The sequence below is a fragment of the Lissotriton helveticus genome, chromosome 7, assembly GCF_964261635.1.
Source record: "Lissotriton helveticus chromosome 7, aLisHel1.1, whole genome shotgun sequence".
In the NCBI taxonomy this organism is placed as follows: domain Eukaryota; kingdom Metazoa; phylum Chordata; class Amphibia; order Caudata; family Salamandridae; genus Lissotriton; species Lissotriton helveticus.
The window spans coordinates 1,812,113,134-1,812,136,924 of NC_136068.1; the positions used below are offsets into that span (position 1 = coordinate 1,812,113,134).

General features: G+C 41.0%; 1 protein-coding gene across 1 annotated transcript in view; it reads right to left on the bottom strand.

Annotated features, from left to right (window-relative positions):
• Positions 1-4,567: 4,567 nt before the first annotated feature.
• LOC144769723 (phospholipase A2 inhibitor and Ly6/PLAUR domain-containing protein-like) overlaps positions 4,568-23,791 on the bottom strand; it is a 56,865-nt gene continuing 37,641 nt past the window's right edge. Inside the window, exons 4-5 of the mRNA XM_078653904.1 lie at positions 15,037-15,183; positions 4,568-4,695 (exon numbers count right to left, since the gene is read on the bottom strand). Coding sequence (XP_078510030.1) covers positions 4,568-4,695; positions 15,037-15,183 — 275 coding nt within the window. The remainder of the gene's footprint in view (positions 4,696-15,036; positions 15,184-23,791) is intronic.

The following is a 23,791-nucleotide window of genomic DNA, read 5'->3' on the forward strand; positions in this document are numbered from 1 at the left end:
GGGGAAGGAGATCAATGACCCAATCCGGGTTTGACTGTTAGCTGCAAAGAGGGTTTACAACGCTGGCGTTTTGAACTTTAGCTTAGTGGTGCTGGTCTTAGCCTGTGGTGGTCCTGTCCTGATCCAATTTGTTCTGTAACCTGTCCTGATTCTGATTCTGACCTGCACCTGTTCTTTCGTGCTGGCACCTGTATCTTGGGATTCTTATTCTTTGACCCAGCCGGTGGCCAGGGTTGGTCACCGCACCATTCTAGGTAACTATTAAGTGTGGCTTTGTCATTGTACTGTTTTCCTTTTTTTCTACCCACCCTTTGTCTAAATGTCTAATGATATTTTCTCTCCAAATCATTTGCATATGTTTATGTTTTAAATCCACATCATTCTAAATAGAATAATAAATTAATTGTGTTCATGGTTTCAAACTTTCCAAAATATTTTTAGATGAAAGAACTTAAACCTTTCCAGAGTCTGTGATCATTTATAAAAATGCTAAATATTATTATTGCTACCTATTTTCTTTCTAATGCCCTTGATCCTTTAGGACTATAGGTATCGGTGGCTTGGATTGGTAAGACAAATGGTATAAAATCCAAATGGTAAAAACTCCAATTGATTGAGTATAGGTTTACCTGTCTAATGTTTTTATAGATATATGGGCCCAGGTGAGTATGTTGAGCAGGTGAGCATGTGCTCTATCAAACCCATCCTCACATATAGGCACCTCCCACTCATACAGTTCTGAATGCATAGGGACTTCCCAATGTGACTGGCCATTTTCCCAGCGGGAACTGCAGCGTGTTTCATCTCACCCATACAGTCAACATTCTAAACTGGGAACCTGGAAAGATGTGGCAGATAACCAAACATACCAATTGTAATTCCTGTAACGTTATCTACTTGATAACCTGTCCTGCGGTCTCCGATATGTCGGCATGACGATACGTAAGATCAAAACTCGTATTTGCGAACATCGAAGTAACATCAGATGTTAGCGGAGTACCACCAGGAAGGCAGACCATTTCCTTGAAACTGGAATCACCACCAACAATCTCAGGTGGGTGATCATTGAACAACTGGATACCAACACCCAGATTCTTCCAAATTGCCTGTTCGAAAAGGAACAAAGTTGGGTATACCTCCTGGCCACAACAGGTTATGTTTGAATGAAAGTATACCCTGGAATGCAATTAATAATCTCTAAACAGGACTTGATAAAGACCTCATGGCATCTGTACGTTCCTAAACTGTCCTATGCTCATAGAGCGTTCCCATCTTCATCACCCGTGGGCCTGAACTAGCTGACCTTTTTTGTGCCCATAAAACCACTGTCGCAATCCAAGCCAGGCTAGTTATACTCCCTAATATAATAATTATATAAGATGGAGCAGAGATTGTCTATGAAGCAAACACTGAACTTCTACGGTCCAATACAGAGGAGATAGGCACACATAATCAGAAAGGGAGTAGAATCAGTTAACTTCCAGTTTTCATACAACAAATCATACCAGATAAAGTGTTTCCACAAAGAAAGGGTGCGTAATCTAAACCTTTACCAGATATTCCCAACTTTCAAGCCGCAGGTAACCTCCAATTCTAACTCACCAACACACAGCCAAAACCTCCCTGTAATTCAAACTTCAGCAGGTAGCAGATACCTCAAAGAACGTCTGAAAGCTCCCAGGAATTATTTTCCTTCCAAGATTGAAGGTGCAGAACAATGTTGAAGTGCAATTATCTCAAAGATAATTTCTTCAGAGTGTTCATCAGTCCTAGCTTGCTCACTAGAGGCATCAGTGAATCAGACATATTTAATGATGTTTAGTTTCAACACAGCTGGCAGAAAGTAAGAAATGTTTCTCTATTGCATTTGCACTGACAGACTCTTTATGTGATATTCTTTATAACTAGCAGTTTGAGGAGGGCTAATCAGCAGACAAAACATTTAGGACTCAAAATATGACTAATGGATACAACATGCATAACATGCTTTAGAGCTTGGCAAAGACGGTTTTTACCACCAGTAAGCAATTTTACTAGGATTATTAACATCCTTCAAGCCTTGGAACTCATGGTCCCACCCACTCACATTAAAACACATAGCAGATTATCTCAGATGTAGCTGAATAAATTGAAAACATTTTCTGTCACTTTATTTAACATATAAATAAGAGAAAATCTAACTGTCAAAATTGTAATGAACAGTGGGTTTGAATCACATCCTCTTAATAAATCACTCTTCCTTTGTTTTCTTTTTTCACTCTTCTGATGAGTGAAAAAAGAAAACACACCTCCACCCTGCACAACCAAGGGGTGATTATGATGTCCTACAGACTTGCGTCTGCCTAACACAGAAACAGCACCCACCGACCTTAGGTCGGTGGTCCTGGCCTCCTAATCACGATGCGACCGAACACTGTTTGGCTGCATACTCCCATTCCTCTATGGGAGCTAGTGTTACGGCCATAAACAAGATATAACACAACCTTCCATAAAGCCATGGGAGTCTGTGTTAATCCCTTCACTGTGTGAAAGGCCCGTCAGGGTGCCAGCCAAATGGTGCAGGGAGGAACAGGGGCAAAAGACACACAGATTATGGATGAAATACAGAGCAAATCAAGCATTCACCCTCAGCCAAGAGATCTGATTTACATCCATTGTTCTTTTGCTCAGCATGCCACCCCATTTTAGAACCGGCCATATTCAAATTAGTCTTGACCCTGTGCCTCATGGGAACAGTCCAGCCTGAACTTCCAAGCTAGGTTCTCCATTGACTGGAAACAAATTTCCTGGGACTGGTTTCAGGGCATCCCCTCATCAGCCAGGCTTGCATGAATCCAGTGGCACAGAAGCCTGGTACCCACATCTCGGAATACCTGGCGCATTTAGGGTGAGACAGCAAAAAACACAGATGATTGATGGAATGCAGAGCAAATCAAACATTGAGCCCCAGTCAAGAGATCTGGGTTAAATCTATTGTTCTTTTTCTCACCATGCCACCCCAGTTTAGAAACAGCCATATGCAAATCAGTCTTGACCCAGTGACTCATGGGAACAATCCAGCCCAAACTGCCAAGCCAGGTCCTCCCAGGTCCGGAAACAAGCATCGTGGGACCGGCATAAAACACACAGATGATGGATGGAATATAGAGTAAATCAAGCAATCACCCCCATTCAGGAGCTGGGTTAAATTTGTCATTCTTTTGCTCACCATGCCACCCCAATTGAACAGGGGAGGCACCATAGGATCCCCCACGGCCCCCAACTGGAGGCCGCAGAGGCAAGAGGGCCCTATTGGGCCCCCATTCTTGCTCTACGACAAGCTTTCCATGTCAGAAAGCCTGACATGAAAATCCTGCCGGAGACCGAGTTTCATAATCAGGAGGGCAGAAAGGCAGCCTTTTGAATTGCAGGCCGGGCTCCGACGGGCTGTAATGAACGGCCAGTTTAATTTCTGACCACCAGAAATGGAGATGCAGTCGGTGCCTTTCTGGGCCCCATCTATGTATTGCTGTAACTCTTTACCTGCTAGTGAGGATAACTAGAAGCAAACAAATGTAGATTGGGACTTTTAAAGAAGATGTATTTATTTATTTATTCCTCAAGAATACCTTTAAGACCCTTCCTTTGGCCATCTTCTAAATGTGGCCATCTTCTAAATGACTGTTGCTACTGAAAAGCTTACACATGTTTCAGAAATGTTGTTTTTTGTACAGAAAGGCTCTTCCAAAATAATTAATGTAGATAGCCCAACCTTTCATGATTAGACATACAGCAAATAAATAGAAGTTTCACAAACAAACATAGAGTCAATACATTTATTTTATAGTTTGGGATGGATAAACAGATAAACAATGATTGTAATCCCAAGGGCGGAAAGGCCGACCTTTGGGATTACAGGCCAGCCTCCGACTGGCCGTCGGAGGTCAGCTTTAATGACCTGTCAGTTTAATTTCCGATTGCCAGCATTGAAATGCGGCAGTCGTAAATTAAATGAAGATGCGGTCAAAGGCTTTCTGGGCCCTGTCATAATAAGGCCCTCTATGTATTGCTGTAGCTCTTTACCCGCTAGTGAGGACAACTAGAAGCAAACAAATGTAGATTGGGACTTTTAAGGAAGATTTTTTTTTCTTCAAGAATACCTTTAGGACCCTTCCTTTGGTCATCTTTGGAACGTGGCCATCTTCTAAATGACTGTTGCCACTGAAAAGTTGAAAAATATTTCAGAAATGTTGAATTTTTGTACACAAAGGATCTACCAAAATAATTAATGTACAAAGCCCAACCCTTCATGATTAGACATACAGCAAATAAATCGAAGTTTTAAAAAACAAACACAGAGTAAATACATTTATTTTATATTTGGGGATGGATAAACAGATAAACAATGATTGTGGGACAGTTAGACAAGATAAGACAAAGATGAAAGATTTGGTTCCCAAAGGTCGAATATTTTTAATAATCATTCTGTAAAGAAGCTATTTCCTGATTTAAACATGGATGAGTGTAGTGAGCTTTGCCAGGTTCGGAGCAAAAGGATCCTTGCTTCAGTGCCTTGTTGCCAAATTCTTTAAACGCCCTTGCTGATTTCCAGAATCGCAATGGTTTGCAGTCTGTATGACATATCCCCTGGGTAATCTTTCTTGCTCTTTGCACTTGTGCAGCCACGGTATGCAGAAGCCTCGGTAGGAGGTGGCTCTGTGGAGAAACGTTGCAGAGTTCACAACTATGATTACATTTTGCAATTATATAGCACTTACTACCCCAGACGTGGCGTTGAAGCATGTGCTGAGTTTGAGCACTGAGTTGGACATGAGACACCCTTAAACAGATTCCACGGGTCCTTGTTTCCCCAATTGTTCTGCACTGATGGCTGGCATTGCAGGAAGGTGTGAAAGCTATTGGAATTCTGATCCACCTAAATGCCTGCACAGCAATTAGTGGGCAATGCAGATAAGATCACCACCAGAACTAACAGGGAGAAGGAAACAACAGAAACATGGGCAGTGGCATGGCATTCTCCAAACCAACACACAGCCACGTATAGAAACATATCCTTCCCTTAAGAGAGTTATATGCTTACCCTCTCCAGTCGGGAGGGAAGAGTTGCCTCTGACCTATTGGGGGATGGGGGGTAGTATCTTGATGATGCAGGACCTCAGATTCTCTCATGCATGTATGTGGGGGAGAGTTGTATATCACCAAAGGGTCGGTTTTTCAGCTCCTCAGATGGCTTTAGCATTGATAACCCTATTTATTTTTATCCTTGTCCACTCCTGTAGTCAGTTGCACTCTCTGTATTAGGGATATATGTTATTAAGGGCAGTAAGTGTTGGAAATTACCATCTTCTGCATGTTGTACTCCCAGATTCTTGCCTGAGCTGTTTTTCTTAACCGTAGAATTCAATTCAATTTCTCCTGCTACCAGTTACAAACTGCCTATGCTCCCCCTCTTAATATGTTGAAATTGGTATACATCTGATTCACATACTTATCTTATCTATATGTCCCTAGCATATGGTACAGAGTGTACCTCGAGCCTGAGAGTTAAATGCTACCAGTGGTCCTGCAGCACCGATTGCACCAAGACCTAGCACCCCATATCTAGGCCTACCATTGTAGCCTGGCTGAGCATTGTTAAACTGCAAATTCTGCGGCCAACAAAAAACCCTTTAGACAACTCAAAAATGTCCTTTTGAAATATAAACAAGTCGCTCCTAAGTAGGCCCTACTGCCCATAAGGCAGGGTGCATTTTATTTAAGGTAGGACATGTAAATGTTGAATGTTCCACACGTCCTTGAGGCGAAATAAGGTCCAAAAGCTATTTTCACTGTAGCAAGGTTGACTGCTCCTTTGGAAAATAGTGGTTTACATTATTACATATATATTACATCTAATCTAGGTTGGAAACACGGCTCTCAACTTGGTAGTACAGGAGCCAAGGTTTAGTTTATCCGGGCTGTCAGGGGTAGGTATGTAGGTATTAGACTCACACTCCGTGAAGGGGGAAAAGACAGACTGGTTCATAGGGAATGAGGGGAAAGCAGAGCAGAAGGAAAGAGAGGCGGAGCAACCCAAAGGTTCAGCATTAGTGGGAAGACTGAAATGATGAGGACTAGCAGGATTTGAGTTATTTTATTTATTTTTGTTTTTTTATCCTCATCTCACCTTAGATCAATGCAGGTTTAACAAGCCGTCTGTGGTCGATCTGGGCGCCCTTCGACTAACTGCATAGATCTATACCCCCTGGGCGACCTCTTGTGACTGAGGTGAGGTGTTATCATTGGACCGGGGACCCGACAACTTTATGCTTAGAGATTGGTCAGATGTAAGCGTCTGCCCCAGTTCAGAACGGGGGACCATATGTTGACCTGTCTCCCTAGCTGGTCTCCCTGGTCCCTTTGGGCGATGTTAAACATAGATTTTACCCAGCTCTCTCTATTTGGGGGTATCGGATCTTTCCATTTTAAGCAGATTTCTCTCCTGGCTAAGATTATCAGATACAGTAATATCAGATAAATTCTCTCCTGGCTAAGATTATCAGATACAGTAATAAACCTTTATCTGGAGGAGCATCTCATCAGTAAAGTAATTTTTTCCAAATATGACCAGGTTAATGTCCATTTCTAGATCGATACTAAAAATTGCAGCCAGTATTTCTCTCACATTTTTCCAAAATATAATTAATTCTGGAGAGTCAAAAAACATATGTAGGTCAAAATTACATCTGGGGCATTTGGGGGTAGGGATTGGGGCAAACTTTGCAATTTTGGCCGGTGTAAAGTAGAGTCTATTTAACACAAAAAAGTGGTTCCTTTTTAAGCTTGCTGGTTTTATATATTTATACAGTATTTTAAAGGATGATTCAAACCTTTCCTCTACCGGACAAGCCTGAGGAAGGGAGTTCCATACAGCGGATTGGGGTGGGATCACACTATTCTCCGCCTGGAGCAGCTTTGCGTACCAATAGGCTATTTCTTTTTTCTTTGGATGTGGATCCAAAAAAAGCTGTTTGAGCTCCCAATCTCCTTTGATCTCGCTCTCTTCTGCTTTATACCATGATCTCAAATGTATGTATTTAAATCTTGAAAGTGTGGGACCAATCTTGGCCGATAGATATTCCCAAGGTAATAAACCATCCCCGTCTGTCAGCTCTGACCAGGTCTGCAGACTCTCCCTCCTCAATGGAGCCGCTAGGCTGTCCTTCAAGCACTCTGGGGTCCCGGGTGAGTCCCATATTGGGGCTAAGTTGGAAAAGTACCCCAGCCCCCATGCTCGCCTCAGCCTATACCATGTTGACAAGGCAGCTTTCAAGACCTTCAAGCGTACTCGTTTAAAGAATCTGGGTGCCCCAAATTTAAACAGGAATAGGTCTTGCCCATTATCTCCTTCTGCTATAGTCATTTCCCTCAAAAGACTACCCCACTTAGATCTGGACGGTGTTGTAAGCAACATTCTAATGTTTTTAAACTGGAATGCCATTAAGTACCAGTTAATATCTGGTAAATCCAAGCCGCCTTTTAGTAGCTTCCTTCTCAGTTTCTTCCACGACAGTCTAGCACTTTTTTGTCCCCATATAAAACTTCCAATCTTCCCCTGGATGTTATTAATAGCTTTGTGTGAAAAAGTGAGGGGGATGGTGTTAAACAGGTAGGTCAATTTGGGCAGGACTATCATCTTTACAGGTTGACCCGACCATAAATAGACAAGGGGAGGTTTTTCCATCTTGCAAAGAGGTACTCTATATCTTTTTCAACTTTAGCTAGATTTAACATGGGAATTTTCTTTAGATCTTTTACAATTTTAATCCCCAAATACCTAAACTCCTCACTTTCTGGGCCACCTCTGTACACTGTGTTCCAACACATGATTTCCGTTTTAGTTGAGTTAGCAAGATAACCCAACAGTGTCCCAAACTCTCGCAGCAATGTCTCAATCCGAGGGATGGCTATATTAGGATCACAAGTATATATAATGACATCATCTGCATAGGGAGTTATTTTACACTGGTACTCTTGTGATTCAAATGGACTGATGATATTGTCCAACCTGATAATTTGTGCCATGGGTTTGATGTAAATATTAAATAATAGGGGGGACAGAGGGCATCCCTGCCTTGTTCCCCTCTTTATTTAAAAACACAGAATAAGGGAGCCGTTTACCAGGATTTTCGCTGATGCCCCAGAATAGCATTTTATTAAGTTTGTATGAATACAGGGCCCATTCCAGCAGTTTCTAGTACTCCCCAAAGGTTTCTCCAGCACACTCGGTCAAATGCCTTAGCGGCATCTAAGCGATACAAAAGGGGATGATGGACGGAGCGTTTGAGCAAATCAAACACTCACCCCCAGTCAACTGATCTGGGTTTAATCCATCACCATTCTTTAGCCCACTCAGCTACCCCATTTCAGACATGGCTATATGCAAATCAGTCTGACCCTGTGCCTCATGGGAACAGTCAAGCCCGAACTGCCAAGCCATGTCTTCCATGGACCGGAAACAAGCATCCTGGGGCCGGTTTCGGATTCATAATCCTCATCAGCCAGGCTATCTTGAATCCAGTGACCAAGTGAGCAAGGGACTCACGTCTGAGCATACCCTGCCACACTTAGGGCGAACAAAGCGATACAAAAGGGGATGATGGACGGAGCGTTTGAGCAAATCAAACACTCACCCCCAGTCAACTGATCTGGGTTTAATCCATCACCATTCTTTAGCCCACTCAGCCACCCCATTTCAGACATGGCTATATGCAAATCAGTCTGACCCTGTGCCTCATGGAAACAGTCCAGCCCGAACTGCCAAGCCATGTCTTCCATGGACCGGAAGCAAGCATCCTGGGACCGGTTTTGGATTCATAATCCTCATCAGCCAGGCTATCTTGAATCCAGTGGCCAAGTGAGCAAGGGACTCACGTCTGAGCATACCCTGCCACACTTAGGGCGAACAAAGCGATACAAAATCTGCACACGGAGCTATTTTACACTGGTACTCTTGTGATTCAAATGGACTGATGATATTGTCCAACCTGATCATTTGTGCCATGGGTTTGATGTAAATATTAAATAATAGGGGGGACAGAGGGCATCCCTGCCTTGCTCCCCTCTTTATTTTAAAACACAGGATAAGGGAGCCGTTTACCAGGATTTTTGCTGATGCCCCAGAATAGCATTTTATTAAGGTTTGTATGAATACAGGGCCCATTCCGGCAGTTTCTAGTACTCCCCAAAGGTTTCTCCAGCACACTCGGTCAAATGCCTTAGCGGCATCTAAGGCCACTACTGCTAAAGGGTTGTTCCTCTTCTCAGCCAAGTCGATGTTACCAACCTTCCGACCATAAAACCTTTCTGGTCAGAATTGATCAGATTTGGTACAAGTTTTGCCAGCCTCCCTGCTAAGATACCCATAAAGATTTTATAATCTGCATTCAGCAGGGAGATTGGTCGGTAGGAATCGGGCAACAATGGGTTCTTCCCTGGCTTCAATATTAAAATTATTGTAGCCTCTTTCCAGGATCCTGGAACCGCCCCAGAAGTGATGTAAACTGAGTTGAAAAGAGTCTGGAGGATAGGTGACAACTCTTCGCTTAATAGCTTATAGACTTCATTGCGGAGGGAATCGGGTCCCGCAGCTTTCTTATTTTTAGCTTTTTTGATTTGCGTCTTTATTTCCTCCACCGAGAGGGGTCTTTCTAGTGATTCATTTTCTGTTTTTGTTAAGACAGGCATGGACTTATCCCTGAACCATGCACTAATTACTTCTGGGGAAGGTGTTATTTCTCGCTATATAAAGTTGTAAATAGAGACCGTAGACAATCTTGGATATCCTCTGAATTACTAGATTTTGTTCCTACATTATCAATGATAAGTTCATTTATATCATTTCTTGCTCAGTCTACTCTGGCTTTCCACGCCAACAATGCTCCAGCTCTCTCCCCATACTCAAAATTTTCCATATTGCGTGTTTGCCATTGAGCCTTACATTTCCTATCGAGAAAAATCCTTAGTTTTTGTCTTGTATTCTCAAGATCTTTTTCCAGTTGCGCCAAGCGCCTAAGACTGGCCTGGATTACTTGGTTTCTTTCTCTCTCGAGGTCTGTTATTCTTACCTCTAGGGTCTGTAGCTCTTGTGCACTTTTCTTATTTTTTATTCTTATTTGGATACCCAACACCCCTCTTAAATTAGCTTTATAGGCGTCCCAAATTTGGTCCATTGAACTAGAACCCATATTAAATGTGAAAAATTCAGTTGAGGCCGCTTTTGCTACCTGGATGATATTTATGTCATTCAAATAGGCTGTATTGAGAGTCCACCTCGACCGTCGGCATGCTCCACTAGTGGTGAAATGAAAAAGTAAAGGGGCATGATCCGAAAGATGCCTAGGTGCTACAGAGATATTTTGGATCTTCTCAATGTCTTCTTTGTTAACTAAGACATAATCTATCCTTGCAAGATGATGGTATTTCTTACTATTTAAAGTAAAGCCTTGTGTGGCTCCCATCTTCACTCTCCAAACATCTACCATGTTGATATTGAGGAGAAGATTCTTTAGAACCCTTCTCGATCTTGGAGATCCGATCACTCTACTGCGATTGGACCTATCCATTACTGGGTCCAGGCGAATGTTAAAGTCACCCCCCACAATAATTGGAGGTGACGCTAAAATAAGATTCTATTGCAGTTTGAGCAAAGAATAGGGATCGTCCACATTCGGACCATAAAAAGAGCTACATGTAATTCTTTTACCTTCCACCTCTAACTGGGCAATAATCCATCTTCCTGATTGGTCTGTGAGGACCGATTTTTTCTCGCACTTTAGACCCTTCTTAAACAATATTGCCACTCCTCGACAATGTACCACTTGCTGAGAGTGGCAGTAACACTGTAACCACGATAATTTGAGTTAAATGCGTTTCTTGTAGTAGACAAACCTGTATTGGCAACATCTCTATATATTTAAGGATTAGTCTCTGTTGTCTTGGGCATCTTAGACCATTCACCTTCCAGGAAATAAATTGGATATTAATACTTTTCATCTTGTCTTTTCATCTTACCTCCCCTACTTAGCAGACAACCATCACCATACTGTATAAATAGCCTGTGAGATGAGAAACTTTTTTTCTTTTTTTTTCTGCCACCGTGTGCTCCCCCCCAACTGACCTTTCATCCTTTCCACCCCATGCCCCCCTAACCCATTACTCCCTTGAGGAACCCTACCTACCAGGATTTGAGTTATTAAGTGTATTTGTAATCCTCATAAATATTCTGTCAAAGCTCTTGAGTTTCAGGTAGGAGGCTTGAATGAGGATGTTACTATTATTGTATAGGGAGATGTTCAGATCAGCATGAAGGACAGGAGAGAGTAGTATCATTATATTGAAACTGTGGGGGGTTTGTTCAGCGGTTTGGAAAAAAGTGAAAAAGTTAGTGCTTTTCTCCATTGAGGTCAGTAACCACCCGTACCCTTTTCTGTGGAAAAGTAGGAGTTAGAGAGTAGCGTTTCAGGAAATGTTTTAAGCAGATTGTGCTTGAAGGACTTTGCCACTTTCTTCAAGAGGTGGGGGGTAGACAATCTTAAATGCATTCAATCCTACCTGAACAAGGAGGTCAGAGGAGCTATTAGTAGGTTGATCCATAGCGAGGATAGCATGCAGAATAAAGGTGGTAATGGAGGCGAGGTAGTCCAATTTTAGGGGAGCAATAATCCAATCAAGGGTTCCAGGTACAGCTGACCAGTACTCCTGCCAGCAATAGCTAGTTGTTGAGCTGACATGCCAGGGTAGTGCAAAATTACACCTTCATAAGAGATCAACAACACTAAGGAAGATGACCACAGAGGGTAGTGAAATGCATCAGCTTATGCTACAGAACAGAGAAAGGTAATTATAAAGGTAATACAGATATACGGAGGTCTAGAGTGGAGAATTCATATGAATTTTATAGTCAAATTGGGATAGCACCCGTAGCTGGAAGAAGGGTTCAACATCAAGTATTCAATCAACAAGTGAATTGATGATAGTGAAAATAAAATGATTTGTATACCCGTGCAACATTTTATGGTGAAGGATTCTACTAGATAATTGGATTTACACTATAGTTGTTACCAGTATTAGTACTGATCAGTTTAATTGTTTTTTAGAAGCTCCTTTCATGGATATATTAGTAGATCCAAAAATCTTTGCTCTAAGCTGCTCAGTTCCTGAGAGATGATCTGTGACGTTTGGCCAGCAAAATTTGGAATGCAGCTGATGAAGCACCATGCGTTTACTGGCAGCACTTAGCACTTAGGCCAACATCTTTTTTATAAGGAAACATTGTTTTTGCACTGGAAATGTATCACACCTTTAGATGCAATATGTCAGCCATATGGATCACTACAAAGATGATATCATGGTGTTCACCCAGTTTGATGTTTACAACAATGGAATTCTGTGTATTATGTAATTGTTTTACAATTCCAAGGTGGCCAACTCATTGCTTCTAAATGTGGCATTCATCTTCGCTCGTTAAGTAATCTTACATTATGCACAATCCCATCCCTGTATCACTGCTCAATGTAATATTTAAATTGTTACTAATTTCTTATTGCAAACATTTGCACAATGCATATAGGTTTCTTTCTACTTTTATTCTCTTAATGTATTCGTATAAGCTTGTCAAGTGTGTGTGTGTTTGCGCATTATATTGCAGTTGGGTTGAGGTGATGCAGTATGAGTTACTGGGTGCCTGAATTCACCAATGTTTAAATAGGCAATTTAAGGTTGCCACATTGTTGGCAGCTCATTGAATGATGGAATCACGCATGCATTTACCGAGCATGCCTTTATAACGCAGACACTACTTTCACTGTGATGTTACCACATGTTCCATTACCTCACAATTCATTATAACTTGCTTCAGAGGAGCACTGGATAAATTACAATTCCACCTCCAGTGGGTGTGTGAGTAGCGAAGGTGTTGGACTTAAAATCCGCTTTCCCTAAACCAAGTTATTGTAATGGGTTGTGTGGAAAAGGAACGCATGGTGGGAGGGTGGTAGTCACTGCATTGAAAAAAGCAGGTTGTGTTCTCTGCCTGATATTTTCACCTCACCAGCCTCAGAAATTATATAAGCTATGTTAGAATTGAGTGACAGTAAAAAATATCCTATTTAATCTTCAAAGTGTTGCTTAATCAGGTCTTTTATAGTCATTTCAGGAAATCTTGGCTCATGTTTTATATAGTCCTTACTGGCAAGTGTTGTTCCTGAATTTGGTCTTGCATGGTACACAGATGCGGCTTCTTCTGCTACCAGCAACATTTATCACATCTGTCCAACTTTTTATTTTCAGTTGAACTCAGGGTTTGTCGATTGATGAGTTACTTAGAAGAAGTATTTCTAGATTACATTTTCAGAGCCTTAACAAGTCTATTCTTTTTGACCTGAAACTTGTCTTTTGTTAAGCCAAATGTCCTATTTCCAAAGATCTGGCCTTACCTCTAAGACCATTTCAGATAGGCATCTATGGATTTTCATTAGATAGCTGAGATGTGTATTGTTCAGTCTTTGTGGAGAAATATTGCAGACTTTGCCATGTATCCTTGTGTCAAATAAAACAAACAATAAACAATAATTAAGAAAGTCCCCCACCTGCCATAATGAGGAGGTCTTACCATGTGGGCTCTTTGAAGATAAGTGTGAGAAATAGAACACATTAAATAAGGGTAAGAAGTTTCCTAGATTCTGTAAGGATATTAGCTCTCTCCACAGATACTATTCAATAGTGTGTTACCAATGTATCTAATCATGTAAGTCAGCCTCAGTTCCGTTATGAAAGGCAGATCCCTTTGATGACGACATGTTTCCATCTGCAGGAACATTAACACATTTAGAGTTGAGAATCCTGAAGACCTGATGTTGGTTACCATTCTTAAGGCATTATATAGAATATATCCTGTGCACATCAGCACCTTTACAGACTAAACTCCTCAAGCCTATTTTTCAGACAAAATATGTATAAGGATGCCGCTGTGGTAGAGACACCTTCACAGTTTAAGTGATGTACAGAAACTAGCTATAGCTAGTACTTCTCACTCTTTCAAGTGGCCTTTAATATTATCTTGGAAGATCATAGTTAAGGGGCCACAGCATGAAGACCAAAGCATTAGGTACCACTTTGTACAAGAGGTGATGACTATGTGAAGATTGATAGTGTGGATTTGTACATATATCACTACTGTGCAGTCAATTATTCTCAGCAATGTGTATAGGGAGTTACCCTTTCTGGTAGGAAAAGGATTGGGTCAACAATCTAACAAAAAGAGGGTTCCTTCTCCTGGGAGTAAATAATGCTTAAGATCCCAACTGGGGGATGATTTGCAATAAAGGAATGGGTTGCAGTGTTACGCTGATTACCACATTACAACTCAACTCAATATGTATGGACCATAAAGATATCATTAAAACCATGAGGCATACTTGTTAGTTAAAACATTTTCATACATTTATTAGTAAGGTAGTAGTATGTACAAATCATATACACAATTTTATTCACACATTTAAAAAAGGTTTTCCAAGGAATAATTAAAACACATTTAAAAATTCACTAATTTGGTACTTAAACATAAACATAAACATTGTTTTATGAATATGATTATGTAATGTTTATGTTTAAGTACCAAATTAGTGAAGTTTTAAATGTTTTTTAATTATTTCTTGGAAAACCTTTTTTAAATGTGTGAATAAAATTGTGTATATGATTTGTACATACTACTACCTAAGATTACTTATTCTAATAAATGTATGAAAATGTTTTAACTAACAAGAATGCCTCATGGTTTTAATGATATCTTTATGGTCCATACATATTGAGTTGTAAATTTGGTAATCAGCTTAACACTGCAACCCATTCCTTTATTGCAAATCATCCCCCAGTTGGGATCTTAAGCATTATTTACTCCCAGGAGAAGGAACCCTCTTTTTGTTAGTCAATTATTCTCAGCACATTGAGATCAAGAGGAAAGGAATATAAAAATCACCTCTATTCAGAGGCACCTACCGGAGCGATAAAATGTTCCTGCCATGTAGATACAGTTGGTCATCTTCCCAACACATTTAACAAATCCATCAGCCTCACAGGCCAGGGCACCAGTCGCATTGCAGGTGGGGCACTTCACTCCATTCAGAGTGTTGCGTATGGGTGGTACTGTACAATGCATAAAGGGAAAGAAGATCTCTGTTGATTCTTAGGTTTTCCATACACGTGTCTCAATATGCAATATATATTCCATAGAGCAGCATTTGCCAAACTGTCATTATGTGGTGAGTCACGAAAGACCTGGTACATATCACATTTAAAACTTGTGCTTGATTCGTACCTCACTCCTCCTCAGTCCTAATGGTAAAAATACTGTGTTTACAAAGTAAATGCAACATGACACCAGCTGATTGGAGTGTACATTTTCCCAGTGGTGTGTGTGTGTTCACAGCATCGTCCAATTTAAATCATGTTATAGCAGATTAATCGCTGACATAGTTCAAAGTGTTCATATTGCCCCATCTTCCACGAAATCAGAAATAGTCAATTATTTCTACCATTAGGAATGCGGGGCAGTGAGTTGCAAATTTAACACAAGCTGTGAGTGTGAGTGACACTGACTCATTCCTACTGTTCTTCCAGTAGGCCTGCCCTGCAAGTAATTAAAATATATTGCCTGAATATGTAGGTTTCGCTCTTGCCCTGAGCGTGTGCAGTTGACAAGACAAATACATTGCAGGCTGCAGCCCTGAACTCAGGCCAAGGCAAATGATCTGCAAAAACAACAGAAAAGCAGATTCTGCATAGTTGTCAAGGTTAAGAGTACTGTGCATCATCTATCAAAGGAGCTCGATTTTAGCTTGCTGCCCCAACAGGAATCAGAAGCAAACCATACCCACATTTGATTGTCTTTAATATAAGTTGAAGAAAGTCCATAAGCCTCAAAAACCTGATTATGTTCTACCAGATTGTTCATGATCGGGCCATAGCTCAACTCCTTGACAATGCCCACAGCATCCCAATACACCGGCCAGCAGGGGACATTATTGCAGGCAGCAGATGTATTCCTTTACACTAAAAATCACCCTGCTTCAAGTCCATTAAAGCTATGTGGGTCACAAATGTCCATTGTCCAAAGTCCATTGAAAGCACGATCTAAATGGGCTTTGCAAAGACTGGAATATAATATTAACACAAACATATCACAATAATGACAGGTCTAGGACATACTTACTACATCACCTCTACCTTTTCAACAATGGAGGTATTTGTGTTGGAGCTCGTTTGGGGCAGGTGTTGATACTAAAAAAATCTAGGGACATCTGCAATCCACAATCAAGAACAAGAATCACTAATAAAAGGTGGCTGAAAATACATACCCTCACTTTTTAATGCTAGTTCATAAGAATAACTCACCCAGGTTCTCTACCAGTGTCAGTATCAACAAGACAATTAGAACTGCTATTAAATAGGGGTGGGCTCAACTCACAGATCTTCATTCAGTGGAATTACGCAGAGTTACATGAAAACTCTACGAGATTCAGCATAGTTCTGCGATCAACTGGAAATCAGCATGTCACACTGCTCGTGCTGATTTGTAGGACTGGGAACTTGTTCCTCACCGAAAAATCTGTGCGAACAGCACCACGTGGGGTGCCAGAGGGCGCTGCAACGTAAATTTGTTTTGCTGCCGAATTTACAATTGGTGGTTGGAAATATACATTAGCTAAGGGGGGATCCCTGCATATAGCATTTATAAACCTAACTTCGCATTTGACTGTGTCAAGAGACCCAAGCTGTGGTCTATCCTCCTGGATCTGGGCATTGACAAATATTTGGTGGCTTTTCTACACTCCGCCTATGCTAACACTACTGCTGAGGTGAGATATAATAAGGCTCCAAATGTATCCCTGCACTTCTCTACACAGATAACCCAGTGTTGCTTGTCAGAACTGCTGTAGGTATTTAACAACTTTAAAATCCTTTTTTCTTAATCTCATACCATGATGATCGCTACTCAGAAGGCTGTTAGGTATAAGTTTTTCTATCGGGGAAGAACTATCAAATGTTTCAACTTCCCCCTACTTGGGTGTGCTGTTTGATGACAGAGGGTCGTGGATTGCGCAAAATGCACACAAAAAACGTTTGACAAGGGCAGTGGGGGAACCATGGACTTTGGAGAGATTAGGGGCTACACCTGTACCTGCCCTGTTAAACGGGTATAGAGATACATATATCCCAATGGCCCTGTATGGATGCAATGTGTGACGGTACAAGGATATGAGAGATTTGCAGGTAGTGGAAAACAAATGTATGCTTGGACTCCTGACCATCCCCCCTGCACCCCTGCCATCATGCACAAGGGGCTTAGCCTGGGATACATTTCAGATCTTATCGCAGTCATGCCCTTAAAGCATTGGATGAGAATCTGGTCCAGCTCCTACTTTAAATGAACTCTTAAAAGTGGACTGCACTGCACTTGAGGGAGTTCTGGTTAAGGTAGATCATGGAGTAGATGAGGCAGCTATGTTGCCCTGATTTGTATATGAACCCCAGGCCTTTACACCCCAGTGACATTACGGACATTAAACATCTTTTTCTGGCTAGGCAGCAGAGAGAAAGGGAGGGTATGGAACTTGCTAAGCCCACACTGAGATTAAGCTTGCAGGTGCAGCACCATTAGTCTCTTGTTAACAGTGTTCACCGTCGCTTCTTGATAACAAGATTTAGATTTAATTTTATACACTTGTTATTAGCCTTTCCCAAGGGCTTCTTTAAGTCAGGTGCCTACAATCTATGTCCAAGTAACAATTTCTCTGAGCAGGACACATTGCATTTGATATTTGTTTGCAATTTTTACGGCTCTTTGCGGGAAAAAATTATCCTTCCGCTGCTTAGATCTAGCCATCTTCTTCAAGTAAGGCCTGCATTATTGTATATACAAATGCTTTCTTCTCCCTTGGTTTGCTTCGAGATTGCAAGGTATTTTTCAGGAGCAGTAAGACTAAGGAAGAAGATGCTCATGGTCCAGTAAGTCTGAATCTAATTTGAGTCCCATGGGAATTATTAGTATTTATTTCATGAAGGACTACTGTAGGGCTTGAACCTGTTGCTTCTTGATCATACCAATGCACTGCCACACTTACACTTTATCTGCTGATTTTTACATCCCATGTCATATTCTGTATTCCCTTTTTTTAATAGTGAGTTTTATTTTCTCGTGTAAAAGTCTTAGTCATTTGACCTGCTAGGTATTTACAGTATTTTTTTTTAAAGCGTATTGTATTTTCTATGTTTCGTTGGTACAATTGTTTTACCTTGGGTGCTTTTTTGGCCGAATAAAGAATCTTTTAATGTAATTAAATTGCCTCTCAAATAGATATTCCGCTTGATTGGCTGCTTTATTATTGTGAACGTTTTCCAACTGCCCGCGTTCGGAAAATCTCACCGGATTCCCTCCTAGCGCCCAAAACCCATGCTAAGGGATGCCAATTCTTGATTGCCAAAGTACCATTGGGAAGCCATACATGAAAAAAGTTGGCGGTTGGCAAAATTTGGCATGAACTCTGCATTGCATAGTGGCCAAAACTCCATCATCTTTTCCGGCGTGACAGAAATTATCCCACCCCTACTATTAAGCTAATACACACCAAACGACATAGACAGAATACTTGATTCCAACCACAAAGGAAAGAACTAAAGAACTCACCCAAGAAGCCAACTAAACACACAGAAAACAACACAAAGATGCAAAGTGTAGGGACGAAGGAGAATACCACACACCCATATTCATATGGATGAGGATATAATGAGAAGGTTGCAAGAATATTAGCTACAATACACCTGCAAATTGCACTATCCAAGGACATGCCTATCAGTCTATCATCACAAAAAGAAAACAGATGATCCAAACTGCAACTAAAAACCCAACATAGGACAAACAAGAGTGTGCTGATTGTCCCAATCCGTTGTAGTCAACTGGCGGTCATCCTATATCAAAAGCATGTGACAAAGTTAGTTAACCCTTCCTTGAATGTTTTAACTGCTATTTCAAAAGACCATCTGTAAAAGAAGTAAAGCCGGTTAGAATGCCATTGCTTGCCGTCAATAATTGTGAAAAACTGAAACTCACAAGGACTGTAATAGTTCATTTTCGTGGACAAAATACGGAAATGATTTTGGTGAACCGATAGGTGTACACAACCTCATCAATCATACAACTTCAAACATGGCACCGCTTCACAACAAATACTAGAGGCAGAATTTGACTTCTTTTAAAACTCACAAACTGGCCCTAGAAGGACAATCAGAGGCACCAACAATGGTAATATAAATTGATTAATAGTAAACATAACACCATCGAAAATAGACCCCATTTATGGATGTATGAACATTTCTAAGCAGTTACAACCGCAAGAGCCAGACATTTATCTGTGAACAATTAAATCTCACTAGACTCCCCCTGTAATATCAATGAAATCTTTCCAACAGTGTTAACATATTCATCTGTAAAGTTTTATTTAGTGCTGGTCCAAGTCATGGGCATATCCTAGGCCAAAGTGAATGAGAGATCTGTCACCCACTACACACACCAATACACTACATACCAAGAGAGATGAAGTAACACATCATAAAGAAAACAGCAAAGTGGGTTTACCACCAAAAAACAAGCAGTCAACCCTTAGCCCCAAACAGACATACACAGAACATACACAGAAGAACACTATTGTATTTATGTTAATGACAGAAACTCCTGCAAAACTAGATCAGTGTCCCTGGAACAATTCATCTATTTCCATAAACACTTGCAGCTGATGCAGTATGGGGCCATCAACAAGGTAATTGCTTCAAACCATAGACTGTCTTAGATAAACACAACCATCAGATGATCGATCAGTTATAAAAATGAAATATCCCAAAACAATATTCAGAACAACCGCCAACCAAAGTACAGCTGAAAACAAAACCAATTCACCAGATGGCTGACCTATTATAGAAAATAAATATTAAAGAAAACTCAGCACAACTGTCCACCAAAGTACAGCTGGAAAACCAATAGCAGGAATCAATAATATCCACCCCTCAACAACAAAATGACAAGGAAGAAAAATAGAGTTTTACAGCTAAACGGATCAGCTGGAACAGGAAATACATGCTCCTCTAATGACACTACAGACACCACAGACATCTACAAGAAAGCAACCACACACTATTCAACCACCACCATTTTCACCTTCATCAAAGTGTATTGTAAGATTGTTATATTTTCCGCCTGCCCTTGAGCAGCAGACCTATAGATCAGGAGAAGTAAGGGGCTATGGCCTGGTCTGGAAGAATGCTCTACTCTATGCATAATCTCAATAACTGGTTCATTTGCGTTAAAGATCAAAAAAGAGTAGTGAAGATGCAGTGACATCGTGACACTATGTGTGCTAGGACCCTTGCAATTCTGAGTGGACTCAATAGTGGAATTAAATAACTTTCTGGGAGGTGTTCAGATGTTGTTATTAAAAGTTATAACTTAATCAGAGTGGAAATATGTGATCGTATGCTGAAGAATGACGATGTTTGTTACAGAGCTCTGTACCTGGTTTACTTGTTTGCATCCTTCCAAGTTGGGAAGGACGCTACAACTGGTAGATGAGTAGGGGATGCATGCCCCAAATGTAACAAGATTTCTTTCCCTCAGAGTTTGCAATGCTACAACAAACTGCTTGTGCATGCCACGTGCACCCAAATAGATGAGAAGCTGTTAGAAAGTGGCGTGTGAGTAGTCGAAGGCCCGCTCCAGCCCATACATGGCCCTCAAAGAAGGTGAAGGCCCTGCAGGGTTGCACATGTTGAAAGTCCACCAGAAACCCATAGGTAAGGCCAAAAGAACGGATACTGTGCCACATCATAGCACAGAGCCATCATCAATAAAAAGCAAAATGCAAAAGGCTGTGATCAAAACAATGCCCAAGTGTGAGAAATGGAACAGTTACTCACCGGCAATAAAGCAGATGACAATCTATAATCTCAGATCAGGCATGATGACTCAAATGCAAGCACAGTGCTTGCAGAAGTTACAGGTCCAAATGAACAGAGGTAGTCGTCTGAACAGCACATGCTCGTAACGGCAGTAGAAAAGAGTACAAGGTATGATTCAGCTCTATTCCTGAAACCACCATTTGACACCGCCAAAAATCAGAACATTGGCACCAGGTGGCCTGCATGGATTAAAACATTTGATGATGTGATAGATGTGATAAAAGAATGAGATGATAAGAAAACCATTAAGTGCTTAAAGAACCATGATGGTAAGGAAGTAAAAGAAGTGTTTAAGAAGATCTTGCAGACTGAGGCAATATTGGACCATTGCATCAAGGAAGTATTGGGTACCAAGTTCAATCCATTGTCAAATGTCGATTATGAAAGGTACATTTTTGATCAAGCGAGACAGTAAGCTGATGAAACAAAGGATGAGTTTGTTGAAAGACTTGATGTGCTTATCAAACACTGTAAATTTAGTGGTTTTACGGAGGAAGAAGCCATTCACCTCAAAGCGTTGAATTATGTCTTTCAGACTCTTTCAGAAGAGAGATGTTTAGAAAGATGCTCAGTTTAGAGAAAGTACTAATGACTGCAAGAGCCACTGAAAGAGCAGATGGACAAGCTGCTGATATGGAAGCTGGAAAAGTGAAGAATAAATCAGCATTGGTCATGAAAAGCAAGCACAAGTAGCAGGTAGATACGTCAACGTTTACATAGAAGAAATGTTTGTGTTTCCAGTGGGGGTTTTCATTACCCTATGAATTTAAATGTACATCCATAGCATAGGCATGTAAAGTTAAAGGGAAAGAAAAACACTTCATAATGGATTGCAAAATGAAAGAAAATCCAAACATGTCACAGCGAGAAAAGAATATGGATGCCAGAATGTTCCAGAAATACTCTCACCATGCCAAAACGGCCCAAAGGTAACATCAGTCACTAGGAGTTCAAATCAGACAGAATTGGTCATCGTCAAGTTCATCTTACAAAGGCTCATCAACGTCATTATCAAGCATAGAAGATGGATGTGCATTGCTGCTATTGACCAGGGAACAAGAGGCACATGAAGGTTTGGCTGTTTGCAAGGAGGAACAAAAGACAAACGCAAACAACCAAATAAAACAAAGGAATTCATTTATACAATGCTCCAAGATGACAATAAAAGTCAACGGTTGCCCCATACCCTATATCACAGACAGTGGTGCGTTGATCAACATCAAACCAGCCAAAAAGTTTAACAGCCTATCTGATATCTCTCAATTAAAACCTCCTCACTCAATCTGAAATTGTGAGTCAGTTTCTGTTGTTGCTTCATGGACTAGGCATGCTGAAAACAATGAAGGTGTAACTTCACATTAATGAGGAGATTTGCCCTGTTGCCCAGCTGCAGCGCAGGGTAACTTTTAAGTCACAAAAAGCCATTGAATAAAAACTAGAAACAGTAATGAAGCATAACATCATTGAGCACACACTCAGTCCTACGCCTTTGTTTTCGCCCATAGAGGTGGTGCCAGAAAAGGATGTGCAGTGTACATCGATGTTGCTATGCACCAAGCTAACAAAGCAATTGATAGAGAAAAACATCCTGGTCCACACATAGCTGGCATGATCATGTGGCTGAACAGTACCAAAGTCTTCTCCCATCTTGACCTGAGCAAGAGATACCAACTCGAGCTGGGAGAAAACCACAGGTACAGAACTACTTTTTCAACTCATGTTGGCTTGTTCAGATACAAAAGATTGACTTTTGGAATGTCGTCCGCTGCAGAAATATTTAAGGATGGCATAATGGTATACGTCAAAAAATTCAACCTGTTATGCATGGTTTTAATTACGATGACATGCTGCTATTTGGAGCAGCACACAATGAGCATGACAAAGCTCTTACACAAGTGTGCCATTTACTTGCTGATGCAGGTCTCACTCTGTTTGCAGATCCATGTAAGTTTCATAAAACCAAACTTACATTTTTTGAGCACACATTCTAGGATGGAGCAATGACTCCTGACAATGATAAAGTGCAAGCACTGTCGGCTATTAGCACCCCATAATATGTCACCCGCTGCGATCCTTGAATGGCCAGTTATTGCTTAAACTACATTTGTTACTTTATTACTATGAGTGCTCCATTGAGAAACTTGACAAAACAAAGTGTCCCTTTCCAGTGCTCTGCTGAATGTGATCAAAGTTTCAAAAGAATAAAACATGCATTTCAGAATGTAACCGAGATTTGCCTATTTTCACCGCAAGTTACAGACAGTGATCACAGTAGATGTGAGCCTGGTGGGGCTGGGGGCAATCCTTGCTCAACCGAATGGTTATTTGACTGCTCAGAGACATATTGTGGCCCATGCCAATCAAAGCCAGTCTGACACAGAATGTGACCATTCTCAGCCAGAGGCGAGTCTGGCTGTAGTGTGGGCCTGCAAACATTTTAATGTGTTTCTATGTGGGAAACGTTTCAATATCATCACAGACCACCAAGCACTGCTCACTATTTTTGGATATCATACAGCCAAGATGCCCGCTCGCATTGAGAGGTGGGGGTTGTGACTGCAAGAATATTACTATACAATTGTACACAAGATGGGTAAAGATTAGAACCCTGCTGATTACTTTTCACGAGTATTGCTACATCAACACAGTTGCACATCCAAAACGGTTGAAGAGTACATTATCTTCATTGTGAGATCCAGTAGACCTGAAGCCCTATCCATAATTTCAACTCAATTATGGAAAAACA